Below are 24,558 nucleotides of genomic sequence, written 5' to 3'. Positions count from 1 at the left end.
TCGTCCTAAATTTAAACATTCTCTTCAACTATGTTTGTGATCCTAAAGGATATATGTATCCAACTAAATAATTACTGCGATATATAGCGCGAAGCGCGAACTGAAAAAATGAAATTTTGACCCCAAAATGGGACTTTATTCATGTTTTTTAAATCATGAAAAGGATGAGTAGTTTGAAATCTTCTGAAACTACGGATATATAGGCTCCTATGATTTAAATAGAGATGAATTAAGAAGCTGCGTATCTGAATAAACATGCGCGCATGTGTTTCAAATTTCGACCTAGAATCTGGGCATTCTAAATGCCTTTATTATCAATAAAGCGAGCGCGAGCTTAAAATGATATTTCGATCTGAAAAAAGTGTCAATTTATAAGGTCAGTATTTCAAGCACTTTGTCATTGTGAGGTGGATATGGATCACACTTAAAAAAGCACTGACATTTTCCATTATCATTACCTTTTTGAGTTTAGACATTAGTTAATATTATCAGACCGTAAAACAAATTTTTACAAATAAGCCTATACTTTTTGTAATTTGTAAAATAATCAAAACAAATAATGAAAGTTTGATTTCCGAGCTGATCTACGCTTTGTATTATGACTTTAAAATTTGATATTTATAAGCTCCATATTGAGCAAGATATGTAGGGCCTAAATCACCTAAAATAGGCAATGCGAGCGCGAAGCGCGAGCGAAAATTTTATATTGTTACGTGAAAGAATTAGGCATGCCAAATAATTTTTGAATAATATCCCAAGTCTTCCTCTCATCTTATTTTATTCACTCGTCTTCTTCCTCTTATATTGTATGTTTCCCCAATGGATCCGCCTATGATAATAATGATAATAATGATAAAAACATATAGGGCCTAGGCCTATGTATAGCGAGGTTATAACTCAAATCCAAAATGATGATCATAGCTCAGTGCGCGCGCGATCCGTGGTTTTTTTCTTAAATTCTTGCTGCAAATTGCGCGCGGCGCGCGCGGAGTACGAGTGCACACGAATTTCGATATGCATGTCGATTGAAGACGAATCCCGCCATCACTTTCAATTCTTACTTTTGTTACAGCTTCTTTGACTCTTTGTTGATTTAAGCTCTTGAAAGAAAAGTGTCAGAATGTCAAACTGTGAGAAAGAAGTAATCCGTATCGGGAAGCAAATCGACAAAATTGTCTCAAAAGGCTCGGTAAGTAGTAAAGAAGTTATCCCCTTTCTACTCGTTGTCCCGTGTACTCACATCTGTGTCGTGTTGAAAAAAAAAACTCTGACACGGAAATTCTGATTAAAGCCAAAAGGAAACTGTTGACGTGATATCTGTGCTCTTGAAATAGGATTATTATTTTAGAAATGAATTTCAATAAAAGCCTTGGCCTTATCCTTAGTTATCATCATCCAACTTCACACTGGGCCTGGGGACAAACTTGACACACACCTCAATATCAGCAATCCGAATGAATGGAAGATTTTCAAAAATCAAAAGAAATCTAGGTTATTTAGTATTGTCGTGATGCGATGACAATAACAACTGACTCGGACAATTTTTCAAACGAAAAAAATAGTCTTTATCTTTTCTCTCTTGGTGGGCTGTGGCTGTATATTCTTTTAAGTTGAAAGAATGATAAAATAGTAGGCCTAGGCCTAAAAATAAAATAATAAAGCAAAATTAATCACACTGAAAACGCTATTTAACTGTGCAATTACTCGTAATCTGAGTCCTGTTCCCGCGCTGAGACTGCCAATCTTTTAAAGGAGGTGACTCAAGATAACGAGTGATATGCTATGTCTATTCATTATCCAGGCCAAGTCCCCTCTTAAAACTTGGGAAATTGGCAGACTCAACAGGGGAATGGGACTCTGATCACCAGTCATGAGGGGTACAAAAATTAGACAGTCAAAAGGTGTTTTAATGAGATTTTCATTTGTTTTAATGATTCTTATTATTGGAAATATCCATTTATCATCTCTAGGAAACTGAAGGTGGCAGAGTGGTTTTGAAGAGGAGGGAAATGAGGGGTATATGTAGATGAATATCAACGGGTTAATTGCCATTTTGTATTTTTGGGAGAGGGGACTTTGGTCACGAGTAATAGTACTCCTAGTTATCCAAGATGAATATGAACAGGTTAATTGCCGTTTTACGGGGAGGGGGGATTGATCACGAGGAGTAATTAGACAGTTACATTTTTAAATGAGGGGTAGATGAATATTAACTAGTTAATTGCCGTTTTATTTGGAGGGGGGATTTGCATCATGGGGAGTAGTTTATAGAGTTTTAATGCAATTTTATTGTTTCTAATAATTCGTATTGAAAATGAGAAACTGTCAAAGTGACAGTGATTTTGGAGAGGAGGGATACATGATCAATGGGTTACTTCGGATCTAGGGGAATTGGAATCACTAGAAGTAATTATACAGATATTGATCTTTTTACCCGACGAAAAAATAGGCTGTTAAAAAGAGGGAGATGCAATTTGATTTATTTAGTAAAAATTTGATAGACAAAATATAAAGTATAATTGTGAGAAACATATGAAAAGAGATTTATTTAGCATAAAAAGTATAGTAGACGACAAAATAAAGGCATAAGGGCTGAAAAGAAGTGGATACAATTCTGATTTATTTAGTAAAATGTGAGTCGACAAAATAAAGCAATGGAGACTGAAGAGGGATAAGCCAAATGCAATTTTGATTTATTTAGTAAAAACGTACTAGACGAAATAAAGCAAAATTTTAATAGTCAGAAACATGAAAGAGACAATCCTAATTTATTTACTATTAAAAGTACTACATGTAGTTAACGAAATAAAGCAATAGGGACTGAAAAAGAAGTAGATGCAATTCTGATTTATTTTGTGAATTAGGAATTGACAAAATAAAGCAATAGACACTGAAGCGGGATAAGGCCTGACTGTTAGGTGCAAGTTTGATTTATTTAGTAAAAACCTAATAGACGAAATAAAACAAAATATTTATTGTGAGAAACATGAAAAGGTGAATATAATCCTATATGAAAAGTACTAATTTAAAAAAAAAAGCAATGGTACTGAAAAGAAGTAGATGCATTCTGATTTATTTAGTAGACCTGATGACAAGGATGAGAAATATAGCTGCCATCCAAGAAGCATGTCTTCACCTTCATACTTATGACCATCATGAGAAAGTTGGCTCACACCAGTCTGGCCTGTTTCTGAACCAAAATTTCTGACTCGATTTCAGAGATGAGGTCATTTCTCAGTTGAGCTCTAGATTGCTGGAGGCTTCTAATGATTTACATGTATGGCGGCCATATGATCATTCCTGGTATGGTCTTTATCATCTTGGCAAGATAGTAGCCAAGACTTTCTAGCCTCCTTTGTGATATCGTAAGCTGTGCTGACAGCAGCATTCCACTCAGGTTTGCCTTTCCCCAGATGGAAAGGAGTGTGGTAATTCCGTTGAATATGACATCATGGATTCAGCAAGAGGAAGGAGCGGGTTTTCAGGATCTTGAAGATGGACATCATTCAAGTCACGGATGCTACAAAAGAACTTGGCTGCATCTCTTTCCATGGGAATTGTGTAGGATGTCCCGATGGAGTCTTGACTGACACTGCCACTTACCGGTATTACCCTGAGTCTTTTCAAAGTAATCTTGGTTTCAGATTGAGGAGCAGGACTGGTGCTGAATGCTGCATCATGAGACCGAGTTTTCAAGACTAGCAGGTGATCTGAGGCGTTAGTTGGATCATCTCTCATTTTTTTAACATTACTGAAGAGGTGCTTGTCTCTTGAGGGGACAAGAAATGAGTCTAGACATGACATATGCCTCCCATGATCAATGTTGCAAATGGTGATTCTCGAATTGGCTCCGATTGTGATTGCGCAGTGCTTTCGAGACCGGATCGTAATACGAAAACTTGTTTCCTTAGTATAAATGTGGATTAAATCTGCAATTTTGGAAGTGAATTCCCCTGAGCTTTTTCCCGAACTGAGCCTGTATAGATCTACATGTAGATCTAGTGTGGGGATATCACTCGTGTCAAGGTGAATACATTTGATTAAGTGAGTGTTGCTGTTATGTGCCACGAATGATTGTTAGGCCAAAATTATTTACGGTACCTTTTCCACGTCAACACTGTCAATGTCGGGATTAATTTTTTAGCGACATGACCACTACATGTAGTTTCTACTCCCGGCCCAAATTCCTATCATGAATCCAGCCCTAAAATGTGTAAATGGCTGAAGTGAAAGTCTAATTTGCTTTAACGTTTAGTTTGGACTTAGTGAATCTTGTTTTTTTTTAAACTATGTATTTTTGGAAAGATTAAAAAAAGAGCATTTAGAATGCGGGATCCACTCACCACTGCACTGCACTGTTTACTCCATCACCTGTAATTGAACTGATTTCAGACTGTCGCATATGCAATCAACTATGGTGTCGTCAAAAATATTAAAATTTAAGAGGAAAAACTTTTTATCTAATCTATTTCTTTTTCCGAATGAACAGACAGAATTATTTTTAAATAATAGATGATGTTAATTGATTTTCTAGATCACTCAACTGCCTCTTCATTTAAAAAATCAATGTTTTTAATATAGTTTTAAAAAGTTTTTCCCTTTAAATTTTAATGTTTCTGACAACATTGTGATTGCGATTGTCTGCTAAAATCAGCTCAATTAAAGCTGACAGAGTAGGCCTTAACAGTGCAGTGCAGTGGTGAGTGGAATCCCGTCTTGTAAATGTAAATCCTTTTTGTCTCACCTGCATAGCAGAGTGAGACTACATGTATAGGCGCCGCTTTTCCGACGGCGGCGGCGTCAACATCAAATCTTAACCTAAGGTTAAGTTTTTGAAATGACATCATAACTTAGAAAGTGTATGGACCTAGTTCATGAAAGTGGCCACAAGGTTAATCAAGTATTACTGAACATCCTATTAGAGTTTCATGTCACCTGACCAAGGTCAAAGGTCAATAGTCAGCACTGCTGCTATGTTGAATCGCGTGATGCAGGTGAGACGGCCAGAGGCATACCACTTGTTTGTTTAAAATGATTATTCCCCAAATGATTATTTTTTGAAGAAATATAAATTCACCAAACTAAAAAGAATTAGATTATCAGCCATTTACACATTTCAGGGCTGGATTAATTATAGGAAAAAGGGGGGGGGGTTAAGGTTTTATTTTCATCCCATCCTGTGACATCATACAATCCAACCTCTCTTATCCGCCCTCCCCTTATCAGGATCTCTCTATTATCCGGACGCACACTTGCCGCGATTTTTGTTTTTTTCTTAAATCTAGTATGAGGGGAAATTAGATTTTGAATCTAAAACAGGGCTCGACATTAGCAGTGGCCCGGGGCAACCTAAATTGAGAGTCGGGCCACCAAATTTCTGTAAAAGCTCTCACTTGGTGGCCCGGTCGGGCTACCAATATTTTGATAAATTCTAATGTTCTCTATTGTTTTAGGGCCACCAAATTTGCTTTGCGGGCCACCAAAAATATGAAACTGATAATTTTGGTGAAGCGATCAGGCCACTAAGCAAAACAGTTAGTGTGGAGCATTGTCTAAAATGAAAAATTCCTATGCAATTGACTTTGATCACATACATTTTCAAGTTTAGTCTACAACCACATTATCTTTTTATGAAAATATCTTTACCCATATCACAGAAAGAATGTATATAGACAGGATACTTTCCCAGTAGATCGAGGACAGCGCAAACATTTCATCACATTCATTTTTTTCTTTTGCAGGGCGAAAACAACATGTCTCGCCAGCTAGCGCTAGGACTCGATATTCACTGCGCCAACTATCATTTTTTCAGCTAAAACAGCCTAACAATGGCTGACTTTGCGAAGCTGCGATGCCCGGCGCGATGATCAAATTTTTAAACTTACTTTCATCGAGTCATTCTCTTTCTTTCGAGGTATGTCCGTTGTATCATTCCTAAATTATTTCAGCAGGTAAATTATCCAAGAATTTTCGCATCCAATCGATTTAATTTCCGCAAAAAAAAAACGCCTATAATTTGCACTGACACTGCAGTGAAGACTGTCTGTACACCCACTACAGTAGATTACCTGTTGCTACCATTGGGGAGGCGCAGCTGCGTGTATTTAATATTCGGTCTACCAGATCCGGATAAATCCTCTATCCGGTTTGGTACTGGTCCCAACGTGCCTGGATAAGAAAGGTCGGACTGTATAGGCAAAATCCCTGGCTATTGTTGATGACAATGTTATTGCATTGCCATTGGCTTTGCCTTTTTCTATCATTGAATCTTGTGATTTTCAATCTTTCATATGAAACATTATCCATATTAAGACAAATGAGTCACAATATACTGGAGGTGACTGATGCCAACTCTTAGCTGCGAATGCACAGCTTGTAACGAGTCATGAGTGTATAAAAAAAGAACTTGAAAAGGACAATAGACCTTGGACCTGACCACTCTATGGGGCATTGGGACCTTGATAAGGTTGAGAAAAGCTGCCAGAACAGTCAGACCTTCAAGCACCATTGACAATCCACAGATATTTAATCAAAATTTTTACCTTAGATATAGTTTATGATTACTAAACTGCAATAAAAAGGACTGATTTCACTAAGAAAAGTTCATAACTAAAAGAAAAAAAAATAAAGTCAGTAGACAGTTGACCCTGCGACAAACCTTGACGCCATTATTGAGTGCATTTGTGTGTTAACATGGGTACCAAAGCAGCACATATGCACAAATGCTCTATTACAGTTTATGAGGTCAATACTGTTATGTTTTGACCTCATTAGTATAGGAATGGATCTGACTAGAAATACTGAAGACTTAAATAGGACTGGGTCAGGGTAGAAGAAAACCTTCCATACAAAGTAGGGACTAATTTGTACATTGTGATTTGGCCGTGAACCAGAATAGCCTGGTGGTTAAGTTTCTGCCCGGAAAGCAGTAGATGGCAGGTTCAAATCCCACTGGTTCCAATTTTGTCTGACTTACAATTTTCATTACAGATCGAGCATGTGATCTTAAACACATAGGAGTAATGCAGAAATTTGTGTACAAATTATAATTTCCTCATATTACAGCCTCTTTATTTAATATCTATTGTCCATGGTGGACTGCATTTGCATATTAATGAGTGAGAAAGAAGAGGAGGGTATTAGAATTCCAGTTCATTGTGATTTAAACGTGAACCAGAATAGCCTGGTGGTTAAGTCGCTGCCCAGAAAGCGGTAGATGGCAGGTTTGAATCCCACTGGTTCCAATTTTTTCTGACTTATGATTTTCATTACAGATCGAGCACGCGATCTTAAACACATAGGAGTAATGCTAAAAATTTGTGTACAAATTATAATTTCCTCATATTACAGCCTCTTTATTTAATATCTATTGTCCATGGTGGACTGCATTTGCATATTAATGAGTGAGAAAGAAGAGGAGGGTATTAGAATTCCAGTTCATTGTGATTTAAACGTGAACCAGAATAGCCTGGTGGTTAAGTCGCTGCCCAGAAAGCGGTAGATGGCAGGTTTGAATCCCACTGGTTCCAATTTTTTCTGACTTATGATTTTCATTACAGATCGAGCACGCGATCTTAAACACATAGGAGTAATGCTAAAAATTTGTGTACGAATTATAATTTCCTCTTATTAAAGCCTCTTTATTTACTACATGTACAGTACAGACTACATACAGTGTACCAAAGGAGAAAAAAAACTCTAGGTAAACTTATGCGCAATATGTCAAATGAAAAAGTTGATTGTCAATCAACCCACACTGATACATGTAGGAGGCGAATCCCTCAACCCAGGGACCTAACGCATGAAATAATTTCGTAATAAACGCTATAATGACATTCCTTGTCTGATATTAGGAATGGGCTATGCATGGGTCAAAAATACTTATTTTGTCATTTCAATATGACAACAGTTTTTTTTTTATTCATTGTAATGTATCTCAACATGAAATGACAATATTTTTTGTCTTGGGTCCGAGAAAAAAAAAAATCCAAAATGGCCGCCCAACCCCCCCCAAGAAAATCGCAGTTTTGGCCACAACTTCTTTATTTAGTGGTCAATTTCTCTGGTTTTGGTGTCTATTCACATTTCACACTTTTTTCGTGGACCCAAGACAAAAAATATTGTCATTTCATGTTGAGATAAGGTAAAAGGAACACAAAAAAACTGTTGCCACAGTAAAACAAAAAAATCACCCATTTATAGCCCACTCCTGCTTATATCTTTCAATTTTTCACCTAAACAAATCTGAACATTATCAAGGTTGGACTCGCTCAAGCGTTCCTTGGCTGGCTTCATTCTCTCTCCTTGGACCCGGTGTAGAAAGAGTTGTGTTTAAAATCCCAAAGACATGTACATATCATTGTTTGAAAGCCAAGTTGCATTTAATCTTTGGAGTTGTATTTGATCGTGACTCTTTGAGCAACAGGCCCTTGACCGTGTAGACTGATGTGTTTTGTTTTTATTTATTTTGTTCAGGAGTCCGAGGATCCGTTGCAGTTACTGAAAGAACTCAGATCATTGAACAACACCATCACTCTGGAGGTTCTTCAGGTACGTCTACATAGTTTTTTTTTATAATAAAAACATCAAAGAAAATACAAACCAGCAGCCAGGAATTGAAGAAATGTTCAATTACAGTTACTTTTCAATTAAATTACTTTTTTCAATTACAATTACTCGTGTCAATTACAATTTCAATTACTTTCTATAAAAGTCATAAATGAAATCATTTTGTATTCGTTATGTACAAGCACCACCTATTTCAACATAATTCTTTTAAAAAGTTATAGAGAAACTGACAAGATGAAGCTTTATGTAAAACAGCAAGGATTCTGCTTATTACACTCTTTGATGGTGAAGCAGTTGACATGATAAAGGTCATGAAATTAAATCATAAATAAGTTTATTCTAATAATAATAATAATAATAAAGGTATATTTACCCAGGGTAGCCACTTCAGTTCCGAAAACTGTTCTCCCAGCGGGCCCTGCTATTATTACCCGGCTAAGCTAGGCTACCTTCTCGGTGCACACAGCTTTTTGAGGAATTACTTCCTGCCGGTACCCATTTACCTCACCTGGGTCGAGTGCAGCACAATGTGGATAAATTTCTTGCTGAAGGAAATTACGCCATGGCTGGGATTCGAACCCACGACCCTCTGTTTCAAAGTCCGAAGACTAATCCACTGGGCCACAACGCTCCATAAACTCCATTCTAAAGTAATTGAATGTAATTGGCAGTGATTGAAGTCAGTTACAATTACAATTACTTTCCCTTTCAAATTTTGAAATATAATTACAATTACTCAAAAAATGTAATTAATTATATAATTTATCAATTACCTTGTAATTAAGCCCAACCCTGCCAACAGCCTTGTTTACCACCACCTCCCGACTGATTTAACAAGGAAGTTTTTTTGCAATAAACCAAAGTAAATGGGAATCTAAAAAAAAATAATTAAAAGTTGGCAGCTCTGACGGTAATTGCTTCTGAAACTCGCTCCCCCTTTGCCTCTGCAGAAAACCCGGATCGGGATGGCAGTCAACAACCTGAGGAAGCAAAGTGACCAGGAAGAGGTCATTAACCTTGCTAAGGTTCTCATCAAAGGCTGGAAAAAACTCCTACCTCAGCCAGGTGTGTACAATATTTTCGGTATGAGGGAGTGGGCAGGGCAGGACGGGTCATAGGCCCGTATTCTGAAGTCAGGTTTAACTTACACTCAGGTTTAAAGTTGTTGTTTGAGTATGGGAAGCCAAAAGTATCAGGATTTTTTATTTAGTTAAACGTTTCTTATGTTTGCTGTGCTCTTTCCTGAGTCATCGATGGTGAAGACAATAATCTATTCATACTTCCCAGACAATTATGAATGATTTGGGGGCCAAATGAGCTGAAATACATGTATGATATCTCTACCGTTAGTATGTATGTAACAATTGGCTATTCATACTTAAACCACAACTTTAAACCTGCTATCAGAATATGGGCCATAAAGTTTAATAGTTACATGTGGTTTTCTGAACAACTCAATCGGATACATGTTCTATTGTTGGAAAAGAATTCCTACTTCTAGCTTTGTACAGTATTGTTTGTAGGATGGGGGAATGGATGGTTTGGGGTTGGGTTCATAAAGTTAGTTACATGTAGTTTTCTACAGAACAACTGTTTCTGTTTGTGGTAACTCCCGTAGGAACTCGGCAGGACAGCATTTTGCTGGTAAATGCCAAGCTGGTATATAACCAATTACCTATGAAATATTTTACGTCTAGGTTAATCAGTCATAGTGGCTGACGTTATAGACTACAGATATCACTCTTGGGCCTTTTTATCAAAGTGGAGACAATGGCAGAGTTGGAATTCGAACTCACAACCTTGTGATTATGAGTCCATTGCTCTAAACACTGGACCATCAATCAGATACATGTTCTATGGTTGGAAAAGAATTTCTACCTCAACAGTGTTTTTAGAGTATTGTTTGTGTGAAGGGGGAATGGGCGGGGCGGGGTTCATAAAGTTAGTAAGCGACTTTCTGAACAACTCAATCAGATACATGTTCTATTGTTGGAAATGAAACTCCTACCTCAACAAGGTTTGTAGAGTATTGTTTGTACAATGAAGGAATGGGTGGGGCGGGGTTCATAAAGTTAGATCTACATGTAACTTTCTGAACAAATCAATCGGATACATGTTCTATGGTTGGAAAAGAATTCCTACCTCAGCAATGTTTGCTGATTATTTTTTGGATGACAAGGGGGGGGGGGGTGGGCAGGGTTCATAATTCTGTTTGTAAGTAATCATGAGATTATGATCGACTGATACATGCCCTATGGTTGGAAAAGAAATCCTGCAGTACCTCAGCAAGGTTTGAAGAAAAAAAAATTGTATTACAGAGGGAAGGGCAGGGTATTTGGGCAAAATTTACAATGCTGTTTGCAAGTTTGCATGAATTTATGAATAACTGATACACGTTCTATGGTTGGAAAAGAATTCCTTCCTTGACAAAGTTTGAATTACCCAAGAAAGAAATTTATCCACTTTGTGCAATGCTTGGCCCAGGTAAGAGGAATAGGTATCTGTCACTTTTTTGTGGTAGGATTTCTTCCTCAGATGCTTTTATAGTGTTTATACAGGGGTTCTGCTACGGCCGGGTAATAAATGTAATACCACATGTTAAAGCACAGTTTAGTTAGTATGCAGGTATATATTTGGATAAGGTAAAGTGTTATTGGCCACAGTCCATTAACGATTAATGCTATTTTTTATTTTGTTAAAGCCAGTACGTGGAACTGTTCAATATTTACTAACATCATTTGGACCTACATGTATTATTATCGTTATCATATTATGGATTTCTCCGGTTTGGGGCCATGTCTAGGTGGGGGCACACCCGCTGCCAAGGCGAAAGAGAAAGCGTCAAATGGCGACTCAGGGAATTCATCAGATCAGGGTCGAGGAAATGGCGACAGCTCGAAGACGATAAGCAGGCAGTCATCATCATCTTCGGCATCTTCCCATTCCTTCTCCTCAACCAATCTCGATGGCATCAGGGAACGTTGCAAGCAGATGATCTCAAATGCTCTGAAAGTATCGAGTAAGTGAAAGATAACACTAATGGGGCGTTGCAAGAAACTTACAAACAATTGCATATTGAACGTGAAGTCCCCCCAAATCAAGTGTGTTTGGGAGCTGCAAGAAAGTTATGTAGCAATTAAATGCAAATCAACTACAAATTTTGAATATAGTAGAGTAGAGTAGGTTTATCAAAACAAAAACACTTTGGGCCAAAAGGCCAAAATACAGGATTTTTCACAATTACATGGGAACACAACGTAACATAACTTCGAAATACATAAAAAATACTGAGATAGTAGCATTTAAGGCGTTGTGGTATGAGTCGTCATCAAATGACTTACAATATTCATTATCACTATTGTGGTAATTAATTACAGGACTTGCGCTTGATTTGAAATTGAACTTGAATTTCTTGCAACACCCTATAAGTCCCCTTTTCACAGAGCTTAGGGATTGAACATGCATTTGATTTCCACAAATTCATTTTAGTTGTTTAAAACTTTTTACAATTGTTTTATACTCAAATTATGACATGTGTTGATGGTGTCATTAAAAAATTCAACAAGCAATAAATCATTGTATGTAGTATGATGGATGCAAGTAATCATAAAACTCAGCCCTGATCAGTCTTCATTCTTTGAGTTATATGGCCCTTACTCTGTTTTATGGACATCATCAGTATTGACTGTTTCAAATTCCCTGGCGGTTACCATGGTAACAGTCAGTAACCAGTGCTTTGAGGCCAATCAAAATACAGGATTTCGTTTCTGCACTCGGAGAAGGGCAACTGGTCAGCGCTAGCAATGCGACTTCAATTGGTGCCTAGGAGGTTATATGCATAAACTGCAGTGATGATTGATTAATTCTCTGTTACTAGGTGTTATAATTTGTTACGATTCCTCATTGCATATATTGACCATACTTCCTTATCACAAAGCATAGCAATCATTGAAGAACGTGTTCTTGCGATTGATTTTCATGGACTACGATGCATAATTAATCATGAAAATCAAGCATGCAATTAATACACTCACCTTTGGGTTATACATGTAGGACCCAGGGGTCGATTGCACGAAAGGGTCTTTCCAAGGACCGTCTTTCGTGTCGCCCATCTTTTATGATGCGCCATATGCGGGATATTTCTCTGAAATGTATGATAAACAAATAGAATTTGTTAGCGAGCATTTTAATCAAATTGTATACAATTTCATGATATATCACATCATTTTATACACAAAGATTTTGTTTACTATAACGGATTAATAAAAAATGTTTGCAGGTAATTTATTTGAAATGCGTTTCACATGGCGCATCATAATAAATGGGCGTCACGAAAGACGGTTCTTGCAAAGACCCTTTCGTGCAATCGGCCCCAGGTAATAATGAGTTAACTTTCGGGGTGAAGCATAAACATAATTTCATAAACTTTGCAATAATATTAATTTTCTATATAATTAAAGGATAAACTTAGGAAAAAATGAGACTCATTTATTGTCATTGTTAATGCCAGAATTTTGCCTTGATCCTGAAAATATATTTTTTTTCTTCAAAAAGGTAAATGTTTACTTGGGGTCCTGGTAAAAATAAGTCTTTAATCAAATTGCGAACTTCATTCATCTACTAATACTTGTTTTTATTTCATATCATCAACATCATAACAGCCCTAGAATATAAATCATTTACCAGAAACTGGATTAGTAAAAACAACACTTTTGGGAGGATTTATCAAAACTTGTTGAAGGCTTGAAATCATCCATTTTGTTAAAAAGATAGATGATCTTACCATTATTCACCGTTATGTTTTTTTTTCTGGTTTGTTTTCCAGTACCCGATATAGAAGGAGAAGAGGATTTACAAGATCCAGAAGAACTAGCCGGCATCATTGAGGATTATATCCTTTTATTAAAAACGTGTGCGCTTCCTTCTCGCTCAGGCCTCAACACTGACACCAACACCTAAATCATACTTGAAATCACCCATTGCATGTAATGTCAAGTTAATGATAAATGCCATCTGTGGTGATGTTTTTAAAATGAGTTTGTACAGATTCCAATAATGAGCACCCAAGTGTCTGTTTGTTTGAATTAAAAAAAAACTGTGATAGAGGATTTTGAAGGAATTGTGTCATTGCTGAGAAATCACCAAAATTTGCTTCAAATTTCATAAAAATGTCAGATTTTTTTTCCAAACAATAATTATACACAGTCCCACGTGTACCTATCTGTGTTGGCGATCTTCAGTGTTATTGTTTCCAGCTTAGATTTCATGATTACTCAAGCACACTGGTATAAATTCAAGCAGCAAACCTAGTTTTGGGGGATGAACTATTGTTTCATCCCTCTCCCAACTTAAAGTACTAGTCCACCTCAGAAAAATGTTGATTTTAATCAACAAGAGAAAAATCAGACAAGCGTAATATTGTAAATTTCATCAAAATGGGATGTAAAATAAGAAAGTTATGACATTTTCAAGTTTCGCTTGTGTTTCACAAAATAGTTTTATGCCCAATTTAGTCAAATGCAAAAGAGAATCGATGATGTCCCTCACTCGCTATTTTTTTTTTGTTTTTTATTGTTTGAATTATACAATATTTCAATTTTTACAAAATTGACAGTAAGGACCAACTTAGCTGAACCATAAAATGTTAAACATTGGTTATTCCACATATTCAGGGAGAAATACAACTTTGTTCCACAGGACAATGAGGAGAAAATAAGAATACTTCATATTTCACATAAAAATTACAAAAGACATAGTGATGTCATCACTTCCCTAATTTGCATGCCGACCTGGATGTGCATACAGAGCTGCCAAGTAGTACTGATTTTCCGTATTTAGTACTGAAAAGTGAAAAGAATACTGATGGTTTCATGCAAAATACTGATTTCTAAAGTTTCAGTTGTATGTGTGGTCCTGTGGTATTTTTTGAAAATACTGATTTCCTCACCGAAATACTGATTTTCAGCTTCAAAAATACTGAAATGTTCCTTTACAGGTTGGCAGCTCTGTGCATATAACTATTTTGTGAAATTACGCGAAGCTTAAAAATGTAATTACTTTCTTATTTTACATCCGAATTTGATGAAATTTTCAGTGTTATGCTTGTTGGATTTTTCTCTTTTTGTTCAAATGAACTTTTTGTTGGGGTGGACTTGTCCTTTAACCCTAATTCAACAATTTTCGCGATATATCCGCTGCGCAAATTTTTTTGACCTCGCCGTTCACTGAATTTTTTTCTTTCAAGTCTCGTGCAAATTTTGAGACCAAATTTGTGACGCCCGGGTACGCGGTTACGACATTACACAACATTATGTAAGTGCATGTCAGACCCCAAATTGCTCATAAACGTGATTTCATGTACAAATTCAATGCAAATTAGCCAAAATTCATAAATGTATCATTATTTTTACTTCTACTGATTAAACTTAATTTATTTTGCCTTATTTATGATCAGAATTAACCCTAATTCTCCCGGGGGGGGGCCATAATGGCCCCCCCTCAACAATTTTCGTGATATATCTGCTGCGCGAAATTTTTTCACCTCGCAGCTCACTGACTTTTTACATTCAAGTCTCGCGCAAATTTTGAGACCAAAGTTGTGACGCCCGGGTACGCGGTTACGACATTACCCAACATTATGCAAGTGCATGTCAGACCCAAAATTGCTCATAAACGTGATTTCATGTACAAATCCAATGCAAATTGCGTATTTAGCCAAAATTCATAAATGTATCATTATTTCTACTTTTACTGATTAAACTTAATTAATTTTGCCTTGTTTATGATCAGAATTATGTCTGGAACAATTTCCATTGAAAAAACAATAAAAAACAAAAAGTAAAAAAACAAAGAAATACATAAGAAATTCATAAAACAATAAAATACATCAGAAATTTATTTCCAAACCAAAGTTTTTTTGAATTACGATTGTTAAGAATGCTACAAAGAAAATTTTTACCAAAAATTAGCTTTCTAGGAGCTTTATTTAGTGAATTAGACCAAAAAGTATGATTTATGCATAAATTTTTTTTTTTTTTTGATATATTCATATTCCACAATCATCAAAGTACATTTCGTAATCATGTTTACAATGAAAAAAAATGCATAACATATGCAGGATTGAAACGTAGCAATGAAATTAAAAAAGTGGAGGGGCCTACTAAAAAGCAGAGCTTGTAAAATGTAGACCCCCTATCAAAACTTTATACAAGGGTAATATGATACAAATAGAGTAAAATAATCAGCAAAATTTTATAAAATTATATAGATATAAACACTGTAACACAAATGTATTTACACTATATACAAAATTAAATATTGACTTTAAAAAATAATCAATACTACCGTGGATAAGTATGAAGTTCACAAATATTAGATTGAATCAATAAGAATTCAGGAGAAATTTTTTGATGAGTAATTTAAATCGTATAAGATTAGCTGCCTCTTTCATTTCTCTGTCCAGAGAATTCCAGAGTTTTGGTCCTGTGAAAAATACAGTTTTGCTAGAAAATACTGTTTTACTTTTAGGTAAGTGATAGTCATTTGATTGTCTCGTATTATATGAATGTAAAGTATTGTTTCTCATAAATTTCTTTTGTAGGACATTAGGTACACTATTTCTATCTAGCTGATACATGAATTGGAATAGTTGCAAGCGGTACAGGTCATTGATTTTAAGGATACGTTTCTGACGAAACAATTCATCCGTATGAGCTCTAAAGGACATATTGCATATTATTCTCAGTACTTTTTTCTGAAGTAGCAAGACTTTATTTAGTCTCGTTTGAGAGGCATTACCCCATGCCAGAATTCCATAATTAAGATATGGTAGAATTAATGCACAATACAACATGGATAGCACCTGTGCTGGTAGAACGTATTTAAGCTTATTGATGACTCCAATATTTCTTGACACAGTTTTGCAAGTATTGTTGATATGAGCATTCCACGTAAGCTTGTTATCAATAGTAAGACCTAAAAATTTTGTTTTTTGCACTTCTTTGATTTCAGTATTATCTAAAAGTATTTGATGCAGTAGATGTTTCAATGAATGACTAAAAAGCATATAATTAGTTTTTTGCAGATTCAGTGACAATTTGTTGGCTTTAATCCAGTTTGTCACTTTTTTAAATTCTGTATTCATAGTGCTCACAAGTACATGTGGATCACGGTGTGTATAGAAAATATTGGAATCATCAGCAAAGAGAATAAATGAGAGAACATGAGATGAATTTTTCATATCATTAACATAAAGTATAAATAACAAGGGGCCAAGAATACTACCTTGTGGAATTCCACAGGAAACTGGCCTTGTTGGAGATTCTGATTCATTTACTGAAATTAGCATAATTAATTCATATAAAATAAAATCTCATTATTTTGGAAAATTTTACCATACAGCCTTGTAGATTACATCGCACACTACCAGCGTGCAAATTTTTGCGTCGCTCGCGCGAACGGCGGCCGAGGTCTTAAGGGGGGGCCATAATGGCCCCCCCCCCCCCCCCCGGGAATGACAAGAATCAAAATACTCCGGGAGATTTAGGGTTAAGTCTGGAAAAATTTCCATTGAAAAAACAATCAAAAACAAAAAGTAAAAAAACATAGAAATACATAAGAAATTAAAAAAACAATAAAATACATAAAAAAATCGGTCTTGGTACCAGAATTGTTTTCATTCACAATCGTTAGGAATGCTATAAAGAATATTTTCACCAAAAAGTAGCATTCTATGAGCTTTATTTAGTGAATCGGAGCAAGAAGTATGATTTCATGAATAAATTAGCATGATTAATTCATATAAAATAAAAATATGAATTCAGTGAAATTTACCAATGCAGCTGTGTAGATTGTCATTCTCTACCATCATGCAAATTTTTGTTGTGATCGCACGATTTAGTGGCCGAGATCTCAAGGGGGGCCATAATGGCCACCCCCCCACCCCCCACCCCCGGCTCCAGGAATGACAAGTATCAAAATACCCGGGAGATTTGGGGTTAGCTAGTATGCCATCATGTAAGTTTAAATACTTTGTGTTAAGCACCTTGACTACCGTGTACGTATCTACACTGAATTCTGTAACACCGACAATCGGTATAAGAACAGAGTGAGGAGTAGGGTGTCGAACCTCCAGGACAGTAAGAACCCAGAGCTTCGTAGGATGGTCCTCAACGGATCCATTGCTCCGGAGAAGATTGCTTCCATGGCAGCAGAGGTAGAGTTATCACTTAGTGTCCTCTCTGCATGTGCATTCTAATTTTCATAAGTCCCTTTAATATCTTCCTGTTATGATGGCTACCAAAGCCCCCACCCCCGGCCCCAGGAATGACAAGAATCAAAATACCGGAGATTTGGGGTTAGCTAGTATGCCATCATGTAAGTTTACACTTATGTTAAGCACCTTGACTCCTGTGTACGTATCTACACTGAATTCTGTAACACCGACAATCGGTATAAGAACAGAGTGAGGAGTAGGGTGTCGAACCTCCAGGACAGTAAGAACCCAGAGCTTCGTAGGATGGTCCTCAACGGATCCATTGCTCCGGAGAAGATTGCTTCCATGGCAGCTGAGGTAGAGTTATTATTTAGTGTCCTCTCTGCACTTAGATCATCAACTCAACAACTCCTTCAAGTACCTAGACTAAGAACTAAGACACATGCCAAAGGTCCTTCTCCTACAGTGCCCCAACCCTTTGGAATTCCCTCCCCAGTACTCTTTGTATCACAGTATAATCCTGGACTTTTCAAATCCCAACTTAAAACATTTATCTTTAATGAAGCATTCAATTAGACCATTCCCTATACTTGTGCCATATGTGACTGATTAATGTTAATGTTTTTTAGTGTTATTCTTGGACCTTATGTTGTATAATTTTACTTTTGTAAAGTGCATTGAGAGACTTTTCAGGTCTGAAATGCACTACATAAGAACTGCATTATTATTATTATAAACATTATAGTTTTCATACTTCCGTTTACTTTCTCATATCTTCCTTTTATGATGTATTTTGTTTTCCATTAACTCTTTACTCTCTTTTTTTATCTTTTCTCTTTTGTTTCTTTTTTTCTTTTTTATTCTCTTTCCTTCCTTTCTTTCACTCTGTTTCTTTTTGGTCCACATCTTTAATTTCCATTTCCTTCTTTTGTTTAACCTCTTTTCTTTTTTTTCTTTTTCTCTTTTCTTTTCTCTCTCCTCTCCATTGCTTTCCTTTTTTCTTGATAAACGTCTGTATATATCATTCTTGAGGGTTGGGTTGAGTGTATCATAATGTGGATCAATTTCTTGCTGAAGCAAATTATGCCAAAGTCAGAGGGCTACTCCATGCGTGTCAGTGCAGAGGATTATTAAATCTTTGTTTGTTTTTTCCTTTTTTGGGGGGGTTCAACAATAGATGTCCCCCCACCCCCCAAAAAGGATCATCCTTTGTGCTGACGTGGACTTATCCACTTATTCATGACACGCCACTAATGTGCTGTCACATTTTCATGATTTATTCATAGATCTCTCTCAAACTATATTTATTTACAGGAGATGGCAAGCCAGGCGATGAAACAGATGAGACAGAATTTCACGAAAGAAGCTATCAACGAGCATCAGCTTGCCCAGACCGAAGGCACCCGATCCAACCTACTCAAATGCGGAAAATGCCAAAAGAAAAACTGTACCTACAACCAGGTAAACCATGACCATATTTTTACAAGAACTTCTTATTACTGATAAGTAAAAATGTCTCTGGACCACTCAGTTTGCTCTTTTTCAGTAACAGAAGCTTGGAACTTGCCATTGATGTTAAGAAACAGTAATCCTGGCAGGCGTTTCATAAAGCCGTTCATGATGTTTGAATGTCTTTACACACGACTGTTGACTCTTTCTTGTGCTCAATGATCCCTGTGTAGTTGACTTGGCACCTAAGAACATGTTCCAGTCGTGTGTAAAGTCATGTGGAACTCTATGAACAGTTTTATGAAACGCCCACTAGGTGTTAAATCCTGTTAAGGCTTTATTTTCAGTGGTGGCTGGATTAACCAAGCACTCAGATATATTGAGCCCCCCCCCCATCCTGTCCCTCTTCCATTTTATGCTATTTAGTGAAACCTTCAATCCACCTCTTGCTCCTTCCATGTCTTCTTCGTTCACCCCTTTCCTCTCTGACCATCCTCTTTCAATCCAACCCTCACCACTTGCTTCTTCCACGTCTTCTTCGTTCACCCCTTTCCTCTCTGACCATCCTCTTTCAATCCAACCCTCCTACTCTCCTCCACCCTTGCTTTTTCCATATCTTCTTCAGTCACCCCTTCCCCTCTGACCAACCTCCACCCTCAACCAAACACTCCTACTCTCCTCCACCACTTGCTTCCTCGACATCTTCTTCCTTCACCCCTTCCCCTCTGACCACCCTCTTTCAATCCAACCCTCCTACTCTCCTCCACCACTTGCTTCTTCCATGTCTTCTTTGGTTCCCCTCTTTCCATCCTCCCTCAATCCAACTCTCCTACCCTCCTCCATCACTTGCTTCTTTCATGTCTTCTTTCGTCATCATTTTCCCTTATAGCGCATGAAGGTAACAGTATGAATTAATCTTTTTTGCGCACAGAGAATTTACATTTTACGGCTTCAAATATTAAAGTATCCAAATATGTCTGGTAGATTATTACGTAATTTATGTCAATCCCTTAAAAAGAATAAAGAATGATGCAATAATAAACACTAACATTGGTTTAACCTTTTATTACCAAAAATATTTTATGCACAGATGCAGACAAGGAGTGCTGATGAACCTATGACAACCTTTGTATTCTGTAATGAATGTGGACATAGATGGAAGGTAATGATTTAAGTTGACCCAATAACCAGGGCTCCACACTAACCCTCTTTTTCTACTGGTCCGACCTGATCATGTCGGACCAGTACATACCCAGTTTTTCCATTTTTTTATTGGACCAAACCTAAAATTTACCTGTCCCAAAAATATAGAAAAATATAAAACAGTTTATTTGCTGTCTTTTATTTCTTATTGTTACCCACCCCCTCCCCCCCCCAAAAAAAAAATAAAAGTACACACTCACAAAATAATTCATGAAAGCCATTTTTTGAGATGCCAGAACCATTTTTATAATTTACAAAAGAGAAGAAAATATATTTTGTATCAGATATTATCTAATGTCGGACCGGTAAATCTGGCTTTTTCTGAAAAGTTACAGGCCAGACAGCAATTTTTACCGCTCTTGGACCATCCGACCGGTGCCAGTGTCGCGCGCTGCAATAACATAAATTTAGACCTGGGGAGTGTTTCACGAAGATTTAAGTCAGACTTAGGGTCGCGCTTAGATTCAAGTCACAAACCGATTATAATGCATCAGTACATTGATTTTGGGTCCGTTGCAGAAAGAGTTGCGTTTAAACGCAAGTCAAAAAATCAATCGCAAGTCCAAAATACGCGCTGTTGATTGGTTGAAAATCAAGTTGCGCATGATTTTTAGAGTTGCGTTTGATCGCAAGTCTAAAAATCATGTGCATGGGACACACTGCCGCATATCAATCAATCAGATTATGTGTTATAGAACATCTGTGCATTGGCGTGTGACTCTTAAGGGGGTGTTGCAAGAAAATATTTGCAATCAATTGCAAATATTTTGTTGCAATTTAACAACTGATAGAGCAACGTAAGCTGTAGCAAATCAGATTGAACTTCTTGTTTCAAGGAGCAAATTAGCAATCAATCACTAATTTGCAATTAAATCCAAGACATGTGATTGATTTGGGGACCAAAAATATACTTGCAATTTATCGCAAGTTTCTTGCAACACCCTACAAGTCACACTTAACCTATTGTGAGACACTCCCCAGGTCTCCGTAATATAAAGATTTGAAATCGATCAATAAATGCCAATGACCAATCAAGATCATCGTTGCATGCACACTGATTATGAACCAATCAGAGTGATTCTTACATATTTGCGAATCCTCCCACCCCCTTGAAAATTTTGTAAAGCAGCCTATATGGGAATTGGAAAAATCTCATGAAATGGTTACCTATGATTTAGGTCGTCCTTTTCATACACGATAGCACACAGCATTGATATTTCTTGTCTCATTTTCTATAAACACAACTTATTTCCTCATTCCATATACCATTCCAAGACCTATATGTATGCAACCAGACTCATACAATTCCATTTTGTCTCTGTTTTTTAATTGCAGTTCTGCTGATGACGGCCAATTTCTCTGTTGTACATAATGTTGTATACAAGTTGCTCTCACCCGATGTCAACCTTTTGTACATAGCCCCGTACCTGAAACCACGGCATGATAGAAAGAGTCGCATCTCTGTGGAGTCATGGCCATTGTCACCAGTCAACCATCGGGACTCTTGGAGAACTTTAAGGAGATGTGTCAAAGACTCATCCCACCTGAAGACATACTGAAAGTGATGATACAACTTACAATCCTATCCTGGAGTACTTTAGATAAGGTTTTCTAAAGGCACATTCTCCGTGGTTAGGTAATTGATATCGATGACAGTATTGGTGCTCCACGTTGTTGATCCTAGATGATTTCAGCCGAATTAAACTTGAGGCACATCCTGTACCGACAAGATACTGACCGTTGCATTCATCCTGGAAGATATCCGATAAAATACATGGTTTCCAAGTGGCAGCACTCCGTGGCATTAGTGCTGTTGGTAGTGACGGTCATGATGCTACTGTAATTTTTGAGGATTTCAAGCAGAATGCACAAGAGGCACATTATACCTGACAGGACTGGAGGTGGTAATATCTATCTTGTGTTCCTAAATCCTGTAGGACTGCAGAAGAATAAATGCCAAGACACCACACTTCCTGTCAATAGTTCAGATGGTAGTGACAGTCATGATGCTACTACTGTCATTCCTTGAAGACTTCAAGCAGACTACCTCAAGAGCACATCATACTTGTCTGATGGTGGTAAAACCTACAGTATCTTGTGATCTCCAATAGGACTTCAATAAGAATATCACACTTCATTGCAATGGTTCCGATGGCAGTGACAGCCGTGATGCTACACTCAAGAGCATATTGTACCTTGCACGACCGATGGTGGTAACAATTGTAACACAATTATCAATCCTGGAAAATATCAGACATAATACAGGTATTCCAACCTGCAGCACTTCCTAGCAATAGTTCTGATAGTATTGAAGTCATGATGCTACTGTTATTCTCTGGAACTTCAAGTAGAATACTTCAGGAGCACATCGTACCTGACAGGCCGATTGGTGGTAGTATCTATCTTGTCTTACTCATTGGAGAAAGTCTCCACCAAGCAATCTTGCCAGTAACCCCTATGTTGCAATTGACATACCCTGCATGTGGAGGACATGGTGGTGTGACTGGATTGATGATTAAAATCGGCTCAATTTGCTCTATTCGAGTCCTCTGGGGCCCGTTGCATTAAACTTTTTTACCTGAGAAAACTCAGGTTGTTTTACCAGAGTTTTTGCCCTGTGCTAAAGTCAATGGCGGAAATCAGACTAACCTTAGTTTTCAGTTTTTACCAGAGGTTTCTCAGGTAAAAAGTTTTATGCAACAGGCTTCAGGTGTGTGGAACAACAAACACATTGGGTGATATTTTGATAGCCATGATTAAGTTAAACCTGGGTTAATTAGACCACTCGTATGGAATGCCACCTGTCAACGCATTCACCAATCAGACATCATTCATATACTGCTGCAAAAATTTGTCAATAAATTAATTGGGTCATGAAGTGGGAAGAAAAGGAAAATACACAAATGTTATGAATTCTAATGAATTATATATTGATACGTCATAATAATTCCCATGAATATGGAAGAAATACTATGAGGTACAGCATTCCATAAAAGTGGTTTAACCTAGGTTTAATTGTCAGAATACCACCCAGTTTCTCTGAAGAAAATGTTAGAGGCAAGGTCTGTTATTTAAGTTTTCTCTCTTTATCAGTGTTCTTTGATGGCTTCTCTATGGCTCTTCTGCTGATTGCTTGGTGTCCATTAGTCAAGTTTGATCCCGATGACATTCTGTTGTTTAGTTTGTTTGTTATTGGTCCTCTCCAACCCAGATTTTCATGTGACAAAGTGATAAAAGTATACAAAGTGGACATTGGACCGTCTGGACGTAAGACTAAATGAAAGTTAGACTTACAGGGTACTAGACATTGAGTAGTGTAGATCAAAATGATAGAACTTGGCCCATGTGTTTTCAGGAAATCTGAGAAATACACCAACTGAAATTTCCAGCATTGTGCTCTGTAAATTTTACTCTATTCATGTAGATATAAATGTTTTCAGCCTGGACCATCCATTTAAGGCCAGGTGGGTGTTTCGTAAAGCTGTTCGGAAGTGAAGAGTGACTTTAAGAATGACTATTGAACCTTTCTTATGCCTTAAATAGTGACTAATGAACATTTGTTAGTGAACATCATTTACCAACAAGAAAGGATCACCAATAAATGAATTAAAATTTATTAAAGTCACTCTTAACTTAGGAACAGCTTTATGAAACGCCCCCCCTCCCCTTGGGAATGCTTCGTGAAAGGAATTGTCGGACGTTTTATCTGACAGTTACCATAGTAACAGGGATACTCGGTCTATCAAAATCAAGAAAAGTTGTCATATCTGACAACTTGTCGGACAGAAATGGTGATGAAACCCTCTCCTGGTCTTCAATGTTAAGAATCAGGCCTATTACTGACTTCATGGGGCCTAATGAAATATTCATGTGGTCATATCTCAAGCCCTGTTGAACCGCTTTCTACCAAACTTCATTGTCCTTGAGAGGTGAAATAAAATGTGATAAAATGGTTTTGATTGTGACACAACACTTTGGTGCTCTGGATGGGTTGGTTAGTGTTGACATTTATAATCCTTCCCCTAAGCTGTGGTTAGTATGAGGATTCCATAATAGGGATGGTGTACATTGTAGATTGGTCTAAGTGCATTCATATACATTTTGAGACCAAGTTATGTCTGTCT

At 37.0% G+C, this 24,558-nt stretch overlaps 1 protein-coding gene across 1 annotated transcript; it reads left to right on the top strand.

Moving 5' to 3' along the window:
* Window positions 1-1,120: 1,120 nt before the first annotated feature.
* On the top strand, window positions 1,121-22,999 carry LOC121430791 (transcription elongation factor A protein 1-like). The gene is made up of 9 exons (XM_041628191.1): window positions 1,121-1,189; window positions 8,476-8,550; window positions 9,519-9,633; window positions 11,372-11,587; window positions 13,394-13,459; window positions 17,628-17,782; window positions 19,097-19,243; window positions 20,322-20,393; window positions 21,770-22,999. The coding sequence occupies exons 1-9, from the start codon at window positions 1,121-1,123 to the stop codon at window positions 21,776-21,778; spliced, it is 924 nt and encodes a 307-aa protein (XP_041484125.1). The 3' UTR covers window positions 21,779-22,999.
* The last annotated feature ends 1,559 nt before the right edge of the window (window positions 23,000-24,558 follow it).

The sequence above is a fragment of the Lytechinus variegatus genome, chromosome 17 (genome assembly GCF_018143015.1).
Source record: "Lytechinus variegatus isolate NC3 chromosome 17, Lvar_3.0, whole genome shotgun sequence".
Lineage (NCBI taxonomy): Eukaryota > Metazoa > Echinodermata > Echinoidea > Temnopleuroida > Toxopneustidae > Lytechinus > Lytechinus variegatus.
The sequence above is the reverse complement of the archived record's forward strand: the minus strand, read 5'-3'. Positions and strand labels throughout refer to the sequence as shown.